The sequence below is a fragment of the Pagrus major genome, chromosome 9, assembly GCF_040436345.1.
Source record: "Pagrus major chromosome 9, Pma_NU_1.0".
Lineage (NCBI taxonomy): Eukaryota > Metazoa > Chordata > Actinopteri > Spariformes > Sparidae > Pagrus > Pagrus major.
In genome coordinates this window covers 32,731,812-32,748,426 of record NC_133223.1, presented here as the reverse complement: position 1 = coordinate 32,748,426, position 16,615 = coordinate 32,731,812, and the positions used below count along the sequence as shown (strand labels likewise).

General features: G+C 47.3%; 1 protein-coding gene across 1 annotated transcript in view; it reads left to right on the top strand.

Annotated features, from left to right (window-relative positions):
• The first annotated feature begins 606 nt into the window (after positions 1-606).
• Positions 607-16,615, top strand: part of efnb2a (ephrin-B2a) — a 29,788-nt gene continuing 13,779 nt past the window's right edge. Inside the window, exons 1-3 of the mRNA XM_073474361.1 lie at positions 607-693; positions 818-1,467; positions 12,754-13,037. Of these exons, the coding sequence (XP_073330462.1) occupies positions 1,355-1,467; positions 12,754-13,037 (397 nt within the window). The 5' untranslated portion in view covers positions 607-693; positions 818-1,354. The remainder of the gene's footprint in view (positions 694-817; positions 1,468-12,753; positions 13,038-16,615) is intronic.

Sequence of the window (16,615 nt, the reverse complement as noted above, 5' to 3'; positions counted from 1 at the left end):
TTCGAAAAAACTCGAGCTGCAACACAGTGCACTCAATGGAGACACATACGCACGTACATGTGTGTGTGTGTGTGTGTGTGCGTGTGTATGTGTGTGTGTGTGAGCCTTATGGGAGCTCGTTGTTTTCATTATGGAGCCATAAACACGCGAGAAGTGCGCGTTATTTGTTGTTTTACGCATCAGAGTAAAAACAGTAGATATTTACATGGAGTCTGGTGCGTGCCGTTAACCTGCTGACATCTTTTTTATTGATTACAGGGGGAGTGTTGCACCTTTTATTATTTGTGTGTTATATGTGTGTGATGTGATCTTATTACGTCATAATTAGACATTAATGACAAATCCTCGGGTTCGGCTTTTATTCCTCCACCTGCCTTGTTTGTCAGAAGTACATTCGGCTGTGATTCCTCCCCGTTTCTGCTCTCCACTAGTCACCGAACTGAACCAGTTGCCTTTCCCCTTGACTGACAGCACAGCTCCTATTGACTTCCCCGCCGTGGGGACCAATCAGCGGCAGCGGGGGGCGGGGCCTCGCTAAAACCAGCTCCACCAAATATTCCCAGTCGCGCTCCCTTGCAGTTACTCTCCATCCAGGTTTCGGAGCAGCGCTGAGGCATCACCCCTGCGTACTCTGCGGGCGTTTGGGACGGATCTTTGCAGGAGCCGCAGCGCGTTGTTTTCTGGGGACCTCTAGTATGAGAACTTCCATTCCAGCTCCTTTGATTTCTTTCATTCTCATATTTGATCATTTTCTTAATTTTGACCATCCGACCTCATTGCTTCGCCCTTCTCATTTTTCTGCTGCTGTCACCCACAGTTTGTTGCTCACCACCACCACCACCACCACCTCCACCAGCACCTCCACCACCAGCAGCAGCAGCAGCAGCTCCAGCTGAAAAGGGGAATAATCTCAACCATTCCACCAGCCAGCCATCTCTGTCCGCCTCTGTGCTGCTGCTGCTCTTCTGGATCTTGGCTGCACTGCTGGACTATAACGCAGAGGATTTATATTTGTATTGATTTCCATCTGCCGCCCGGTCCACAGCGGACAACACCACTTTCTTTTTTTCTCTCTGAGGGATGTATTACAGCGCTCTGAAGGGGAGAATATAAACGCACTGCCCGCTGAATGAACTGCTGCCGTGCGCCTTTGGTTTTTGGAGCAGGAGATGCTCCTCTACGTCTGATCTTGGGTTTGTTGTCCGTGCGCATCCCCTCTGGATCGGGATATAAGCTGAAGAGATTGCCGCCGTCAGCCCTTCCTGGAGCGCTTGTCGTCTGATTTGTTTTTTGTGGACACATTTGGCGATTTTGAGAAGGATTGTGCACCCACCCGGAGGCGCGCAGGCTCACCATGGGGGACTCGATGTGGAGATATTATTTCGGAGTTTTGTTTATTGCCTTCAAAGTGGACTTGTGCCGGGCGCTCATCCTGGAGTCCATCTACTGGAACACAACAAATACCAAGTAAGTGGAACACAAGCCGCGCTGATTATCGGCCCCCGTAGCGCCCTATACGCTCTCCCGTGCGGGGAGACGATTTCATGCCAGACTCCGTTGAAAAATCAGGCAATTTAAGGTTGACTCGCTCGCCGCTCGTGGCTTAAACGCGTAAAATAAAACCAGTCATCATTGTGTAGTTTTCCTGAAACACCTCTTCATTTCAGCACACATTTACAGGAACAAAGAGCTCTCAGAGTCGCGTGATTTAAAAATTTGAATTTTATCCTCGCTTTTTATTCCCGCAGACATCACACAGCGTGCTGATCTGCAGGACCCGCGTCTCTAAAGTCAGATATTGTGAAAATAAACGCAGATTAGCGGGTCATGTGTGCGCCGAGTTTCCCCGTAACGATTAATACAAAAAAAAAAAAACCCTAATGGATCTCCACCCGCTCTGCGCCTTAACTCGCACAATTTTTGAACAGAGTTTGGTGTTTTATTGGTGTTAAAAGATAAAGACATCATCCAAAATGTCAGGATGTAAAGGAGCTGTGTGTCGCTCTGCTCGTGTCTTCACTGCCCAGCTGATTAATTTGCTGTTTGTCTTCTTGTCGCCGTTGGGGAATATTTACGCGCAGTGGATAGCGAGGCCCCGCTCGGCCGCCCGTGCGTTATGGTGCCACTCAACACACACACACACACACACACATACACACACACAGCTCAACACTTCATATGTTGCATCTGTTATTTGTTGTTGACGCGCACATTAATGTGGAGTCAGTCAGACATGTGGCTCATTCTGGGTGTCATTTTGTAGGTAACTTTACGCTTCGCCTCCTCGCTCAGTAATAACTTGGACTGTTGTGATTCATTTCAGACTGTAACAGGTCCGATCCGGTAAAAATAGCAGAGCTTTGAAGCTGCATCGAGCTCATTACGCGGGGCCTTGCAGATGTGTTTTTCCACGGGATCAAATATTGGATGATATTTTTACCCTCCGTGATGAAAATAATGAAGCCTCGTTGTTCTCAACACGACGAGGCGGAGGGCTGCGTGGAGCTGCCGGGACGCTCCGCCGGGGCCCTCTGCTGCTCTGACGCGGCTCCCAACACTTTGTGTGCAGAGAATTAAATAATGAAGTGAACAATGAGAGGAATTTTTTAGGGCGGATTATGCTGGAAAACGTGTTGGAGGAGATGAAAACTTAGAATAAAACCGTCGTGCGCCTCCACCCCGCTGCTCTGCGCCCGTGCACTGCATCTGACAGAAGCCTGGATGTCACATTGAATTCTGATTTCTGAATTTCATGATGTCTCATACAGTTGTGTGTATGTTTATAGAAGATAGTGAGTTATCTTTGACCACAGTTGGGTGATTATGAGGAAACAGGCCTGTTTGCGTCTCATCCACCCAGCTGAGATCACCCCCACCCTCCATGTGCCTCCTAAATATTCCAACAGGCCAAGAAAGGCGGTTAAACTCCTTTTTCTGCAAATAAAAAGGTGTCTTTCTCCTCCTCTACACCCCTGGTCTCAGCCCGGCGGGGGGCGCCCCTCTTTGTGGCGCTTTCGTCACGGCCAAACTCCAACTCGCTCAATAATTCAGCTTTTGGCTCCAGCTCAGCCAGAAAGCCCCTCCGTCCCTCTCTTGTCTCCTGTTTTTCCACAGTCAAACACACACAATGGAGACGCTCTGACGGTCTAACAGGTGCCTGTTGTTGCGTGGTGGAGAGCTGAGGCTTGTGTTGTGCGTAACCGTGCGCGCTCTCGGGCCTTGTTCGTCTGTTTCAGACAGGATTTTGCTGCGTTGTCTGCGGGACAGAGAGCTGTGATGGTCTGTACGCAGCAGCCTCGGCCTTCCAGCCTCCTGACTGCCTCGGCCATCTGTGTCCCGCCGCGTCTCGATGCTCCTAATGACGCATTAATGTATGTTTGTACCCATTTTGACGATGGATCGGCAGCGAAACAGCGTTTTTAAAGCTTAAAATCGGTCGAGGTTGCACTTTGTATGCATGCATTGCAGCCCAAATGGTTCTGTGCTGCGATGCAGTGAGTCGTTATGTTTAGGTCAGTGCGTATATGGTGCCATTTGACGACAGAAACACCCCAGAATGGTTTCAGCAGCGATGATTTGCCTGAATGTGATGCTGCAGAGGAGGTTTTATTTTGAAGGACAAAGCAAATATAAGCCCTGTCACTGAGCATACTGCAGCCTGTGTTCTGGGAAAAGCCTCCTCTTCTATAAAGGGCTCACCCAACAAGTTATTTTGTGCTGTCCTGTCCTCACAGAGTCAGAACCTCCATTTTGGAGCTGCAGCCCTCTTAAATTAGTGTGTCATTTCACTTGGCGCGTCACTTTTGATTTTGAAAAAAGGAGGAAAAAAAACAAACAAAGGATAAAGTGCGTCCAGCCTCGGAGCAAGTACAGGCCGCAGGCTGCCACGGATGCGGCGGGCATTCCGCAGAATTAGCGGGTGCATGTGCGCATTCTTTACCTCCTGTCTGGGTTGAAGAGTTCAGAGGTAAAAGGCCACAGAGTGATATCATTGTGTGAGTGGAGCCTCTTTTCTCTTTAGGTAAATACCCTCACTGTGAGCAGGACAATCACTGTGGGTCTGTAGTTCAAGTTCTGTGGCTGGAAACAACTAAAATATTTTCTTTAATCGATTAATCGGTTGAAATTTCCAAACTTTAGGAACTTCAGGGTGGAAAATGTGCCACTGAGTTTTTTTCCACACGGCTCCCGTCCTGATAAATAACTTCCCCGTGAGCGTCGGCTGAATAAACTTTTTATTATCCGCCTTTTCACAGCTTGTTGAAAGTCCTCATGCCAGTGTGTCAGTTATTCCTCCTCGGTTACAGAGGAGCCCAAAGCGTGAATATCTTTATTCAGCAGGTCAGCAATATGCTCGACAGCCCGAGTTGTCCCTGCCTCTGCGTCTCGCTTTGAGTTTGTGTTAGTCCTCCTCTTTGACTATTCAAGGGAAGATGAATGTTAGAAATGTGAAGGCTGCGGGCCAGTCTAATGCCTTTGTGTGTGTGTAGGCCGGGGGAGAGCATAAAGAAACAGCTAGCCTCTCTCTCTCTCTCTCTCGCTCGCTCGCTCTGTGCTGAGTGTGTGTGTGCACCTATCAGAAGAAATCCCTCCACAAAGATCACGGCTGTGTCGATTAAACCTCATTGTTGTTTGCGCTCTACTACTTTACTGCCCTTATGCACAAAACCACCGAAGAAGAAAAAAAACAAGAGTGTGACCCCACCACCACACACACACACACACACACACACACACACACACACACACACACACACACACACACACACACACACACATCACACACACCTCCTTCTTCTGGTAATCCATTTTGTAGTTGGGAGGGAGAAACAAAAGCGAGGCCTGCTTTACATGGTTTATGTAAAAGGAGCGCTCCCTCTCCTCCAATGCAGTTCATTAAGAGATTACATAGAAGCCCAAAGACCCTTTGTGACCGGGCAGTGACGGGGGCACCTCTGTGGGTCCTTTTGTGAATGCAGGGGGGGTTAGAGAGAGAGAGAGGAGGAGGAGGAGGAGGAGGAGGAGGGCTTAGAGATGCAGGTCCATCATGAATGACTGACGAGGCCTTGTGCTGAATGTCGTAACGATGCCCTCCCTCTTCCTCCGACCCGTCCCTCCTTCCAAAAACCCCCGCGGAGCCTCTAATTTTGCCCTTTTTTCCTTCTCCTCTGGAGCTCAGAGAGAAAAAGATCAGTTGTTTTAATTTAGCTACATCGACTGGCGGCGAGGGCGAGAGAGTAGAGGGGGAAAAATGGAAGGAGAGAAAGTGAAACGCTGCCGTGTTCGACGGCGAGTTCACACCGGCGGGGTGATGGAGGGTTGACGTGGCCTTTTTTCTTTAATGATTAGAAAAGTTGATGATTTAAGATTGTGGAATAAAAAAGGAACAAGGAGGGAAAAGAATGGGAGGAAAAAAGTGAGACAGAGAGGGAGAGAAGAAGAAAGAGTCGGGGCCCCAAGGGGCAACGAGGGTAATTATGTCTAGGCCCGCTCAGATCCCATAGGCCTGGATTACTGGATGAAAGGTAGGGCCGAAGGCTCGCAGAGCAGACTCAAGCAGAGCGAGGCTGAGGGGGGATTGGGTGACAGCGGACGTGGAGACCTCTGTCCCCTCGGCCGACAGAGGGCGAAAGCCGGGGTCGCTGCGAAGAATCGCGGCCGGCTTAACCCTCACCGTGCCTCGGCTTGGCCTCTTTGTCTGCCGCCTTTAATGAATCCTCACATTGCAGCTGGGATTCAGAGTCAAACAGTTGCTCTCGGTCTGCAGTAAATATTCAGCCTCCCCTCGCTCCACTTTGTTTTCTCATAACTTCAGGGCCACAGGAAAGAGAGCGCAGGGGAGGATTAGGGCCGAGGCCGGGGCGGCCACCGCGGCTCGTGTTTTGTCACTCACAAATCCAACAATCCAGCGGTTTTAAATAGAGAGAGAGGAATGAAGGGGTGAGAGGGAGATGTGCACTGAGAGGAGGATGCAGGGACGACACAGAGAGAGAAGGCAGGAGGCTTCAGAGACACGTGAGCTGTTGTTTTACTGGCGACAGATGCGGCGGTCATAACCTCTCAGGAAGTAGGTCTGCACCTCCTCCTCCCTTTTTCCTTTTGCTCCTTTTGCCCCAAACATTTCCTTTCTCCTCCCCACACACACACACACACTAAAAGAGACACCAAACCTAAAGGTGAAGACAGTGGTGAGAAGACAAAGTAGAAAAGCAGATGTCTCGCCCACCTGTCCGCCTGAATCGGCAGAGTTCGTCACATACGTGGAAGAAACACTTCATTTCACTTTCTCTCTTCTTAGAAAAACTTCTCACAGCTTCATATTTCACTAAAAACAGATAAAAACTTATATTTTTCGTCATCAAACAGCAGAGACGAGCGCTGAAGAGCAATCACAGGCAGACGTCGCTCTAGAATCATTTTTCCAAGAAAAGCAGCGAGGGCTTTCGAAAATTGCGGCCTTCTGATTTCAACATACAATTATGAAAAACTTCTCCGTCTTATAAAAGCTTTTTTTCTGTAATCTAACTTCAGACAGAGACGAGGAGCTCGTGAGGAGAGTTCAGACACCTGCGTCTGTCCTCACCTTCACAACAAATGTCAGAGACGAGAGGTCCGAGGCTCGGCCCGGGTTTTGGGTCTAGTTTGTTTGTGGAGGGGTTGTAGAGGGACGAACAGCGACGAGAGGAGGGAGAAGAGGAGTGCTGCCGTCCGTCCGCCTGTCTCTCATCACCTCCTCCTCTCGTGGACGAGTGTCGGTCTCATTGTGAGGAAGGACAAATGTTGCGTGACATGACAGAAAACTGTCGACAGCAGAAGAGTCGAGCTGCAACTGACGCTGAGTCTCATTATTTCCTCAAGCAGCTGATTCATTGTTGAGTCTGGATCAAAGTTAAAGGAGCGTTATGTAGTTCTGTAAAAGAAACTCAACCTCAGAAAGTTAATGTTAATGTTAAAGGAAAAAATATGTATTTATTTCCTTAACTGAATAAAACAGTCATGAATACAATCATGTCCAAAATCTTTATCCCAAAACTACAAAGTGCACCTTTAAATGTCCAAAAACCAAAAAATACTCAATTTAAAATCATACAAACGAGAGCAAAACAACAAATCCTCACATTCGAGAAGCTAAAACCAGCAAATGTTTTCCATAAATCCTTTATTAAACTTCGATTAATCGTTTATTTAACTTCAATTAATCGATTAATCGTTTATTTAACTTCAATTAATCGATGCAACAATGAAACTAACATGAAGTCTTGAAGCGTTCCTGCTCGGCTCCTTCACACTGCTGGAGTTTCCTCAGAGTCTTAAAGTCACATGATTGTTTTTATCTTTAAATTCTCGTGTTTTTGGCACATCCTCTGTTTTCTTTACGTGGATGTGAAGAGAAAAAACTCACCGTGCTTCAGATAATCACTCACAGCTGCAGCTGCTGATTCACGTCAGGTCGAGTACGTACAGCAGATATTTCACTTTAAGTGGTTTCTCAAACAAAATCATTATTTTTTTAATGTTAATGTTAGTTTTTAAAAACCTGGACCGCTTCAGAAGAAGTGAGACACTGTGTTCTTTATGATTTCTCACATTTGTGTCGTCAGCTGTGAGTTATCTTTACGACCTTTGTCAGTTTATATATTTTATATTCCTGTAACTTCAGGAGCAGTTAGAGTTCTCCATGAAGGATTATCTTCAGGGTATTTTCTCATTTAATCGATTAGTTGTTTGGTCTTAAAACAGAACATATTCACATTTAACCAGCTGGAATCACAGAAGTTTGACTTGTTTCTGACAGAAACCGATTAATCGATGATCAGACAGTCGATGATTCACAGATCGTCTTCCTGGTCATTCCTCCACAGTCGGTCACGTCTTGGTTTAACGGCCTTCATCGCTCCACACGTGAGAAAACGCTCTCGGGAATATTTATAGTGGGTCTGAAGAGGAGGGTTTTCAGTTTGCTGTGAAGCAGGAGGGGGGGTGAAGGGCCAAGTGTGCCTTAAAGCAGGGTGGGGGGCCCCTGTGGAGGGTTGGGGGTCAAATTCATTTACAATCATGAGATGGCGGGGGCGAGCTCGTATTTGTTTTCCGCCCCTCCCCTCCTTCATTCATCCTTCTATCTGTGCAGCAGCTGAGTCGGGGGCTCCTCGGGCTCTTCGGGCCGGGCCTGGTGACCTCCTGTACTTGGTGTTCTGTTGTAATGGCCGCCGCCAAGGCCGGGTGTCTGCTGCCTGTCGCTCTGGAGGGATGAATGGATGAATGAATGAGCGTCCAGCTTGTCTTCTCCGTCTTCATCTCCTTCTATTGTGTTTCACCCACAGCAGCTCATATTCGGCCTCTAATCAGCCTCGTCGGCAGCCGATCTGTAAAAACCCACGTTTAAAACACGTTTCTTCTTCTTTGTCAGCAGTTATTGAACACTTTCATGATGTCGCACTTTGCTGTAAATCAGCTGGTTAAAACACCGCAGTGTCTCAGAGAGGACGGTGTGTGTTAGTCCTGTTTGTTTGCCCCCGGCTGAGGCAGATCTGTGTGGAAGAACAGGAAGCAGCATTATGACAGTCATCAGTGTGTGTGTGTGTGTGTGTGTGTGTGTGTGTGTGTGTGTGATGTTATCTCTTCATATCTCCTGCTAGTTGCCCACTCCCTGCACAGATAGCATTCATGCTAGCAGGGCTGGAGCTGTGACGCCCTGTTTGATAGCTTTGTCAGGATAAAGTGTTGATTGAGTTTGTCATCGATGTTCAAACATGTGTGCAGCAGGATTTCTTTGTCCGTCACATGTGAGGATGTGACAGGAGCTATTCAGACACGTGGAAATGTTTTATGAGCTTTCTTTTCAAAGGGCGAGAAGAGAATAGTTGATATCCGTCTCATGTGTGTGAGTCAAATATGCAGCTAGATTCAGGGTGTGTTCGGTCTAACAGACAGGTAGCAGTGAAGTGCTGCAGGCCGACACTTAAACTGTTAATCCGCGTTGTTTCTTATTTGTTTAACCTGAACACAAGTAGAAATGTAGAAACAGCTGTTGGAGCTGCATCAGTCAAAAAGAGTCAACTTCTCTGATGTCAGTTTGTTGAATGTGGATATTTTCTCTCCTCTGTGACACTAAACTGAATAATCTTTGTGTCGTGGACAAAACGAGACATTTGAGGACGTCATGTCGGAGCTTTGGGAAACACTGACCGACATTTTTCAACATTTTCTGACATTTTATAGACAATCGACTGAAAATAATCAGAAGCTGCAGCTGCAGAGTCCAATCAGCTGCTTCAGCTTCAAAGTGCTCGTTCAAAAAGACGTTTCTGCTCGATAAATAACTTAAATTATTAATAAATGATCGATTCATTTCTGATAATCGGAATTGGCATTAGTTGGTTCCTTTTTCTCCTTTTGTGCTCTTTTCCCTCAGAAACCTGCAGCCAACCAGACGCGAAGAGTTTCAACTGTAAACACAAATGTCTTTAAGGCCACACTGAGCTTGTTTCTTACAAACGACTAATCGATTAATCGAGAAAATATTCCTTGACATTGGAAGTAATCATCAGCTTTAGCGTGTGAAGTTCAGCTCGATTCATTAATACGTCTGTGATTGTTAACGAGTAAACAAACAAGATGCAGCACGACGTTTTTTCAGGTTCAGGCAGATTTTTTAAACTCCTGACTGGCTGTTTCCTCATGACTCATGTCTTTTATGCTAACCAGGCTAAACCTGTCCTGACGTTAGCTTCACACCTGGAGAATCATAGTTACAGTCGTCGACTCTGATTCAGACCCGACGAGTCGAGTCTGCAGCACCGATCAGCTGCTGTGATGTCAGAATTACTTCTAGATGAAGCTCTTTAGATAAATAATGACCACCACGAGCTGCACACACACACACACACACACACACACACACACACACACACACACACACACACACACACACACAGACACACAATGATGTGTACGCACACATACGCAGATTTAAAATAAGCACGTGCATGCATGCTTTCACTCCTGTATAAACACACATGCCTATTTGCACGCATGAATGGATGCTTCCAACCATGCTCACACACACACACACACACACACACACATGCACACACACACACACTGAAGGTTAATGCATACACATACAACTCCACAGTGTTTGTGTCGAGGAGAGGCCCCCCCTCGGCCTTTTCTATGGACCCTTCCTCTCTCTCTCTCTCTCTCTCTCTCTCTCTCTCTCTCTCTCTCTCTCGCTCGATCTCCCTGCTCTACTTCCCCCCTCTCTTCCCCCCTCCTCCACGCACACACACACACACACACGTGCACACACACTCATGCACGATAAGATGAGGCCAGATGGCGCTGCGATGCATAGACATACATCCGCCTTTCCTGTCCCCGTCTCCGTGTGTCCGTCACTGGACACACTGTACCACCGCTGAGTGTGTCTCCAGGGGGCAGAAGGAAATACTCGCTCGGCCTAGTTAGCCGCCACCGCGTGTGCATGTGTGTGTGTTTGTGTGTGTGTGTGTGTGTGCATCAGTATGCTCGCTTGTGCACGTGCTCGGTGCCGGAAGCAAAGGAGATGATGCACGCTGCTTGAGAGGGAAGGAGAAATAATGTATGTGTCTGTACGTTTGAGAGACGAAGTGTGTGTGACAGAGATAGAAGAAGAAGCAGAAGCAGAAGAAGAAGAAGAAGCAGAAGAAGACGAGGGAGGGTTTCTCTTTCTGTGAGAGCTGCCAGCCTCCATGTTTATATATATAAAACTGATTATGCGTTGAATTTCTTTCCCCACCGCTATTTCATTTAGAGCTCTTTGTTAATTATGAATCGACTGTGCCTTGCCACCGGTCCCCTGTGTGAAGGCTCCCCTGCCGCCCTGCGGTGGCTGTCTTTGTAGTCAGGAAAAAAAAAAACCCACAGTCAAAGCTCGACGCTGGAGTTGAGTTCAGCAGAGTGTGTGTGGTGTTTCAGTCTCATTGCTCTGGTAATGAGACGATCACAGGCTCGTCTGTACTGTCCTCCAGGAGGAGAGGTCAGAGGTCACGTGGAGACACTGAGCCTGAAGACATTTGTGTTTATGATACAGACGAGTGATGCAGGTTCAGAGGAGGCGACTAGTGATCAGTCGACTAACTGAAGTTCATTGACAGTTTTGATCATTTAGGCTGTTAATCAAGAAAAATTGTAAATCAATATGCTGCTTTTCTGCGATTATTAATCGATTAATCGCCGACTATCTTTGATAATCAGTTCGTTATTTCAAGAAGTCAGAAGTCTCTGATGTCAGTGTGTTACATCACATACAGGAAACTAAAGGAGACATTCGAGGACATTTTATTGATTAATCAACTTCGAGAAAATGATCAACAGATTAATGTGCAATGAAAGTAATCATTAGTTAGCTCTAGCATGGGAACTTAACTCATAACGGCACTTCATTTTTACATTTGTGTACAGGTAAACAAACAAGACACAACGTGTTGTTTACTCCGCTGTAGAGATGTTGACAGGTGCTTTCAGGATTCAGAACAACCATTTTAATTAACGAAGAAAATAATCAAGAGATGAACTGTCAGTGAAAGTAATCGTTAGTTGCTGCCCTGGATTGTAAAATGAGGTGAAAACAGTGGTGAAAAATACTGAAAGTCCAAGATGATGTCATCAAATGTCCTTTTCGTTTTGTTTGACCAGCTGTCCAAAAAAATATTTAGTTAAAAGAAAAGCAGCAGATCCTCACAGCTGACAGGTGGAACCAGGTGATATTTGGTATTTTTACTTAAAAGTGACTTAAATCTAAATTAGTTTCCGACTTATTGTCCGTTAGTCGACTAATCGCTCGATCGGCTTCTTGTTTCCGCTCCAGTTCACGTCAGTAGAGACATATTTCTTTCATCCTTCACACACGATCAACATGTTGAAGCTAATCGGTCCCACTAGATCTTCATTAGTCTGTGTCGATGCGTTCCCGTCTTATTTACTCGCACCAGCGTTTCACAGCGTGCCATAAAAAAGCCTCCCGGGCCTCGACGGTTAACATTTCAAATTGTATTCAGGCGTGGGGCAAATTGGTTTAGCAGATAAATACAAGGTTTCACCTCCAACTGCAGCTCCTACTGTGTGTGTGTGTGTGTGTGTGTGTGTGTGTGTGTGTGTGTGCAGTCACAGTACTGCTGCAGGGCCTCTCAGTACTTGGAGACTAAATGGCAACATTATTTTACTTTTGGGAGGATTTTAGGGGGATTCAGCTTCACTCCCAGTCAAACTGCTGCAGGCTCCTCTGTGGATGTGTGAGTGTCTCTAATGTTTCTCCTGTTGTTGTGATTTTGCTCCACCAAGCGAGGTTTTCATTGTTTTTTAAACATTTTTTTAATTTTCTGTTATGTATGCCATCGCCGTGCTGTCGCTTCCCCCTCGCATCCGGGGAAAAGTGCTCCGGTTAATTATTCTTTCCTTCCCGTCGCTGCGACGATGCTGAAGAAAAAAGCTCTGTGATTTCATCTTCAGATATGGGGGTCACTTTGTACCCAACACACACACACACACACACACAATCCGCCATTATCCTCCGTCATCTAAAATTAATGGACACAATCAGTAATTACCACATCAATTATTAACTGACTTCTCCTTTTTTTTTGGGGGAGATACGAAGAGGCTCGATGGCAAACACTCCAGTCTGAAATGCATAATGAATGACTCCTCATCAGTTTTTCTGCAGCTGACTAATATCCATCTCTTCTTCCTCTCTCCTGCGTCTCCTTCCTCCAGATTCGTGCCCGGCCAAGGCGTGGTATTGTACCCCCAGATCGGGGATAAGTTGGACATTGTGTGCCCCCGCGTGGACGGCGGGGTGTCCGATGGCGTGGAGTATTACAAGGTGTACATGGTGCCCAGGGAGCAGCTGGAGAGCTGCACCATCACCAAGGCCGACACGCCGCTCCTCAACTGTGTCAAGCCCGACCAGGACGTCAAGTTCACCCTCAAGTTTCAGGAGTTCAGCCCGAATCTGTGGGGCCTGGAGTTCTTCAGGGGGAGAGACTACTACATCATCTGTAAGTACACGGCGCTCCCCGATGGGGTCGTAAATTAAGCATTGAACGGTTTTAAACAGCTGTAAACAGTTCGGCGAGGTTTGAGAAAGCAGCTGGTGGTGACATACCTCAGATTTCTGAGTGAGGTTTATTGTGTGGTCGTGAATTTTTCTTATTCAGAAACTGCCTGAACGGAGATGATGGATTGCTCTTCTGAGATTAGACTCCATTTTGTACAGTTCATACACCTTCACTAGATGTTACAGATGGATGTTCTGCAACCCGAGCACCAGTTAGATTTAGGTATGAAACACGACCAGTTGGTCAGGGTTTGGAAAATATCAGGTTATGGATTAAAAAAATAGTTTTGGTCGCCACAAACACGGCTGGAAATTGTCCTGAGGTCTTGTTAAAAGCACGGCTGCAGATGGCTCAGCTTCCCACCAAAACTATCTGTTTTATTTTGCCACAGACACAGAAAAAGTCGAGTTTCTATCCAGTAGTTTCTTGCCTACAGTTGTTGAAACACAGTCCTGATCTGCAGCCACTGGCTTGGCATCCTTTTTCACCTGTAACTCCACCATCACCTCCACCTCCAGACATCAAAGTTAGCTGTGACAAACACATATGAACGTCTCAGTCGAGGGGAAAGTCGACGTTGCTTCGTCGTCAGATAACTCTGAGCGTTCCTTGAACATCACAGATCGAGGCACACATCTAAATATGGACTTCTCCCCGGGGATCCTACAGAAAGACGCACATGAGTAAACATTTTAGGTCCGTTTGAAGTTGTGCTAAAAGTCCATTCAAAGGAGTCTGGAGTTTTTCCCCTGTGGGATTTGCTTCTTGTATAAATGAAGCCTGCAGCCAGAAATGAGATGATGAGGAGCTTGAAGTCGAACCGTTCGAAGTTGCAGGAAAAAGTTTGCTCGGAGTGGTTCTGATGTTTAAAGACCTCTGAAACCCGTTCATCCGACACCAGGACAAGCTACTTTTATTAAAGCATATAAAACCGTCCTGGTCTGAGACCGTGTACTGTTCACAGTCAGAAATGACTCAGCACCCAGCCTCGCGGTGCAGGTGTGGCCACTCCGCTTTGCTGATTGCCTGTGATGTACCAACGCCATCCTGGGAGGAAGTTCTGATGGGGTTTAGTGACGGCCCCCTGGTTTGAAACATGGGAGGTGGACTGAACCATCTGTGTGGCGCTGATGGGGGGTGCGCTGCAGATAGGACCATCTGTGAGGCTCTGCCACCGCCATCTGTGAGCTGTCACAGCAGTGGAGGGCCATATTTCTGACTGAGTCGAAAAGAAGGGGAAGAAAGGAGACGGGCTGGAAACACAGCTTCTCATCCAAACGCTCAAAGATGGTAGAGGAAGTCGAATGTTTGCAAAAAGCAAATATTCGAGGTAACGACGGCGCTGTTCTGTGTTTAAATCCCACATTAAACCGCCTGCAGTCGACGACGACTCCAGCGAATTAAAATTTACCTCTGAGCTCTGCAGCACTCGACGTCCTGCAGAGAGATCTGTCAAGCAGCTGTTTCAGGAAAAAAAAAAACAGGTTCACCGGCACAATATGTTCATTCAGTCCTGCTTAAGTTGGTTTAAACCTCCGAACAGGCACCAGTGGCTGCTCTGTCACTAATGTGTCATAGCTGCAGGATATTTGCATGGCGGGGCACGTCGTGCTGAGTTACAGTCGAACAGGTACTCTGTGGACTCGCAGGTTGAAATATGTTGCAGGTTAAAACAATGACTCACACGAGGACACTACAGTTTGTAGGCAAATAACGTGTAGACTTACCCACAATACACCTGAACCAACACACCATCAGATGTGGTTTGTGTGAGCGACTACAAAGGCTTCTGGCTGAAGAGACGCAGACACCATCAGCCTCCCCTCGCCTCCTCCACCCAAACGCTGCAGTTAATTATTGATGAGCCGATGCTGGTGTTTACTTTCCCCCCCCCGCTTCTCCCGGTGCTCCTGCAGATGAATGTGGTGGAGCAGAATCAGAGGAGAAGACCGCGTTAAGTTCAGGTTAATGAAGGGATAAGAAAAGAGTCAGGAAGATGCATGTGTGTGAAGGAAAACACGCTGATCATGCAAACGTGCACACAGCTGCACACATACAACATCTGATATATACCGTCCTCACGCTCTTCATCAGCCTGCAGAGTCGACAAGAGTGGTGGGAAAGTTCAGTCCCTAACTTTAAAAAAGAGAGGTTGGAAAATCCAATTTTGCAGTTCTTGCAAATTCCTTTTTCCACCAACATCACCCTCCTCCTCCTCCTCGTCCTCCTCCTCGTCCTCCTCTCGGCTGCCGCCACCCCGCCTCCCTTTCCCAGCTACAAAAAATGCTAATGTGTAGCCTAAAGAGGGGAGAGAGGGAGCTGTTTCTCCATCGGAGTGTGTCTCGTTTTGCTGTTAATTGCCTCTTCTTGGCTAGCTCCGGCCCCCGAGTTCTGCAGCTTTAACAGCCCACTGCAGTTGCATTGTGGCGCCGTGTTGTGTACTTAGTGTCGTTCTCTTCTTTTTTTATTTCCAATCGGCCGCTTGGAGAAGCTCCAGACCTTGCATGGGTAAACACCGAGAGCGGAGCACAAACAAACACCAAAACAAGAGAGACACACTGAGAGGAATGTGCAGAGGTGTGCGTGGGTGGAGACGTGGATGTTTTATACCTTGCAGTGTTGCAGCGAGCCGACGTGAGAAGCCTCGCTCGTAGGCGTAACTGTATGGGAATTAATGGATAGGTTGCATTTACACCCGGGGCTCGCCGTGCCCTTAAACCTGAAAGCATCTCCATCTTGTTCGAGTGTGTGTGTGTGTGTGTGTGTGTGCGAGTGTGTGTGTGTGAGTGTGTCCGCCCCCCGCCTCTCCTCTCCTTCCCCTCCAGCAGCGCTGTCCAAGATCCGTCGGAGTGTGACACCGCCTCAGAAAGTTCACCGTGAGGATTTCATTAGTCTTTTGGAGTGAGCACTCGATACGTAATTAATTAACCAGCGTTTAATCCTCCATTTCTTCTCACAATTGCCAAGGCCCCCACATCAATGCTACGGATCTCAACCAATTGGATTAGCACTGCCTTGTGTTGAGTATTGTGCCAAGGCTAGACCTAGATTAGATGGGTTTCTGCTCGACGCCCCCTCCCGACTCTGAAACCACCTCTATAGATTGAAACCACTGTGACATCGGGCCTCGTCCTGTACGGGCCGGTCAGATCTGTTCCCTCTGCACCAATGGAAAAAAAAAGGATATGTGTGTAAAGCTTTGCATGTGTAGAAGAGGCTGCTTTATATATCTGCAGATTTTTTCCCCGTATCCGTGCACGTGTGTGTGTGTGTGTGTGTGTGTGTGTCAAAGTGGCCGCGCACAATGCTGCTCCAGTTGCGAGCAGATGAGTCTGATGTGATTGTTTGCGGCAGCATGGCCTGCAGCCGAGAAACCAAGTGAGCTAGATGATTACATGAGCTAAAGAGGGAGAGAGAGACGAATAAGGAGGGAAAGGGGGCAGAGCGAGTGACGAAAGCGAAAGAGAGCTAACGAGGGGAGGGCGAGGTAAAAGGAAAGAGGAGCTAAAGAGAGGAGG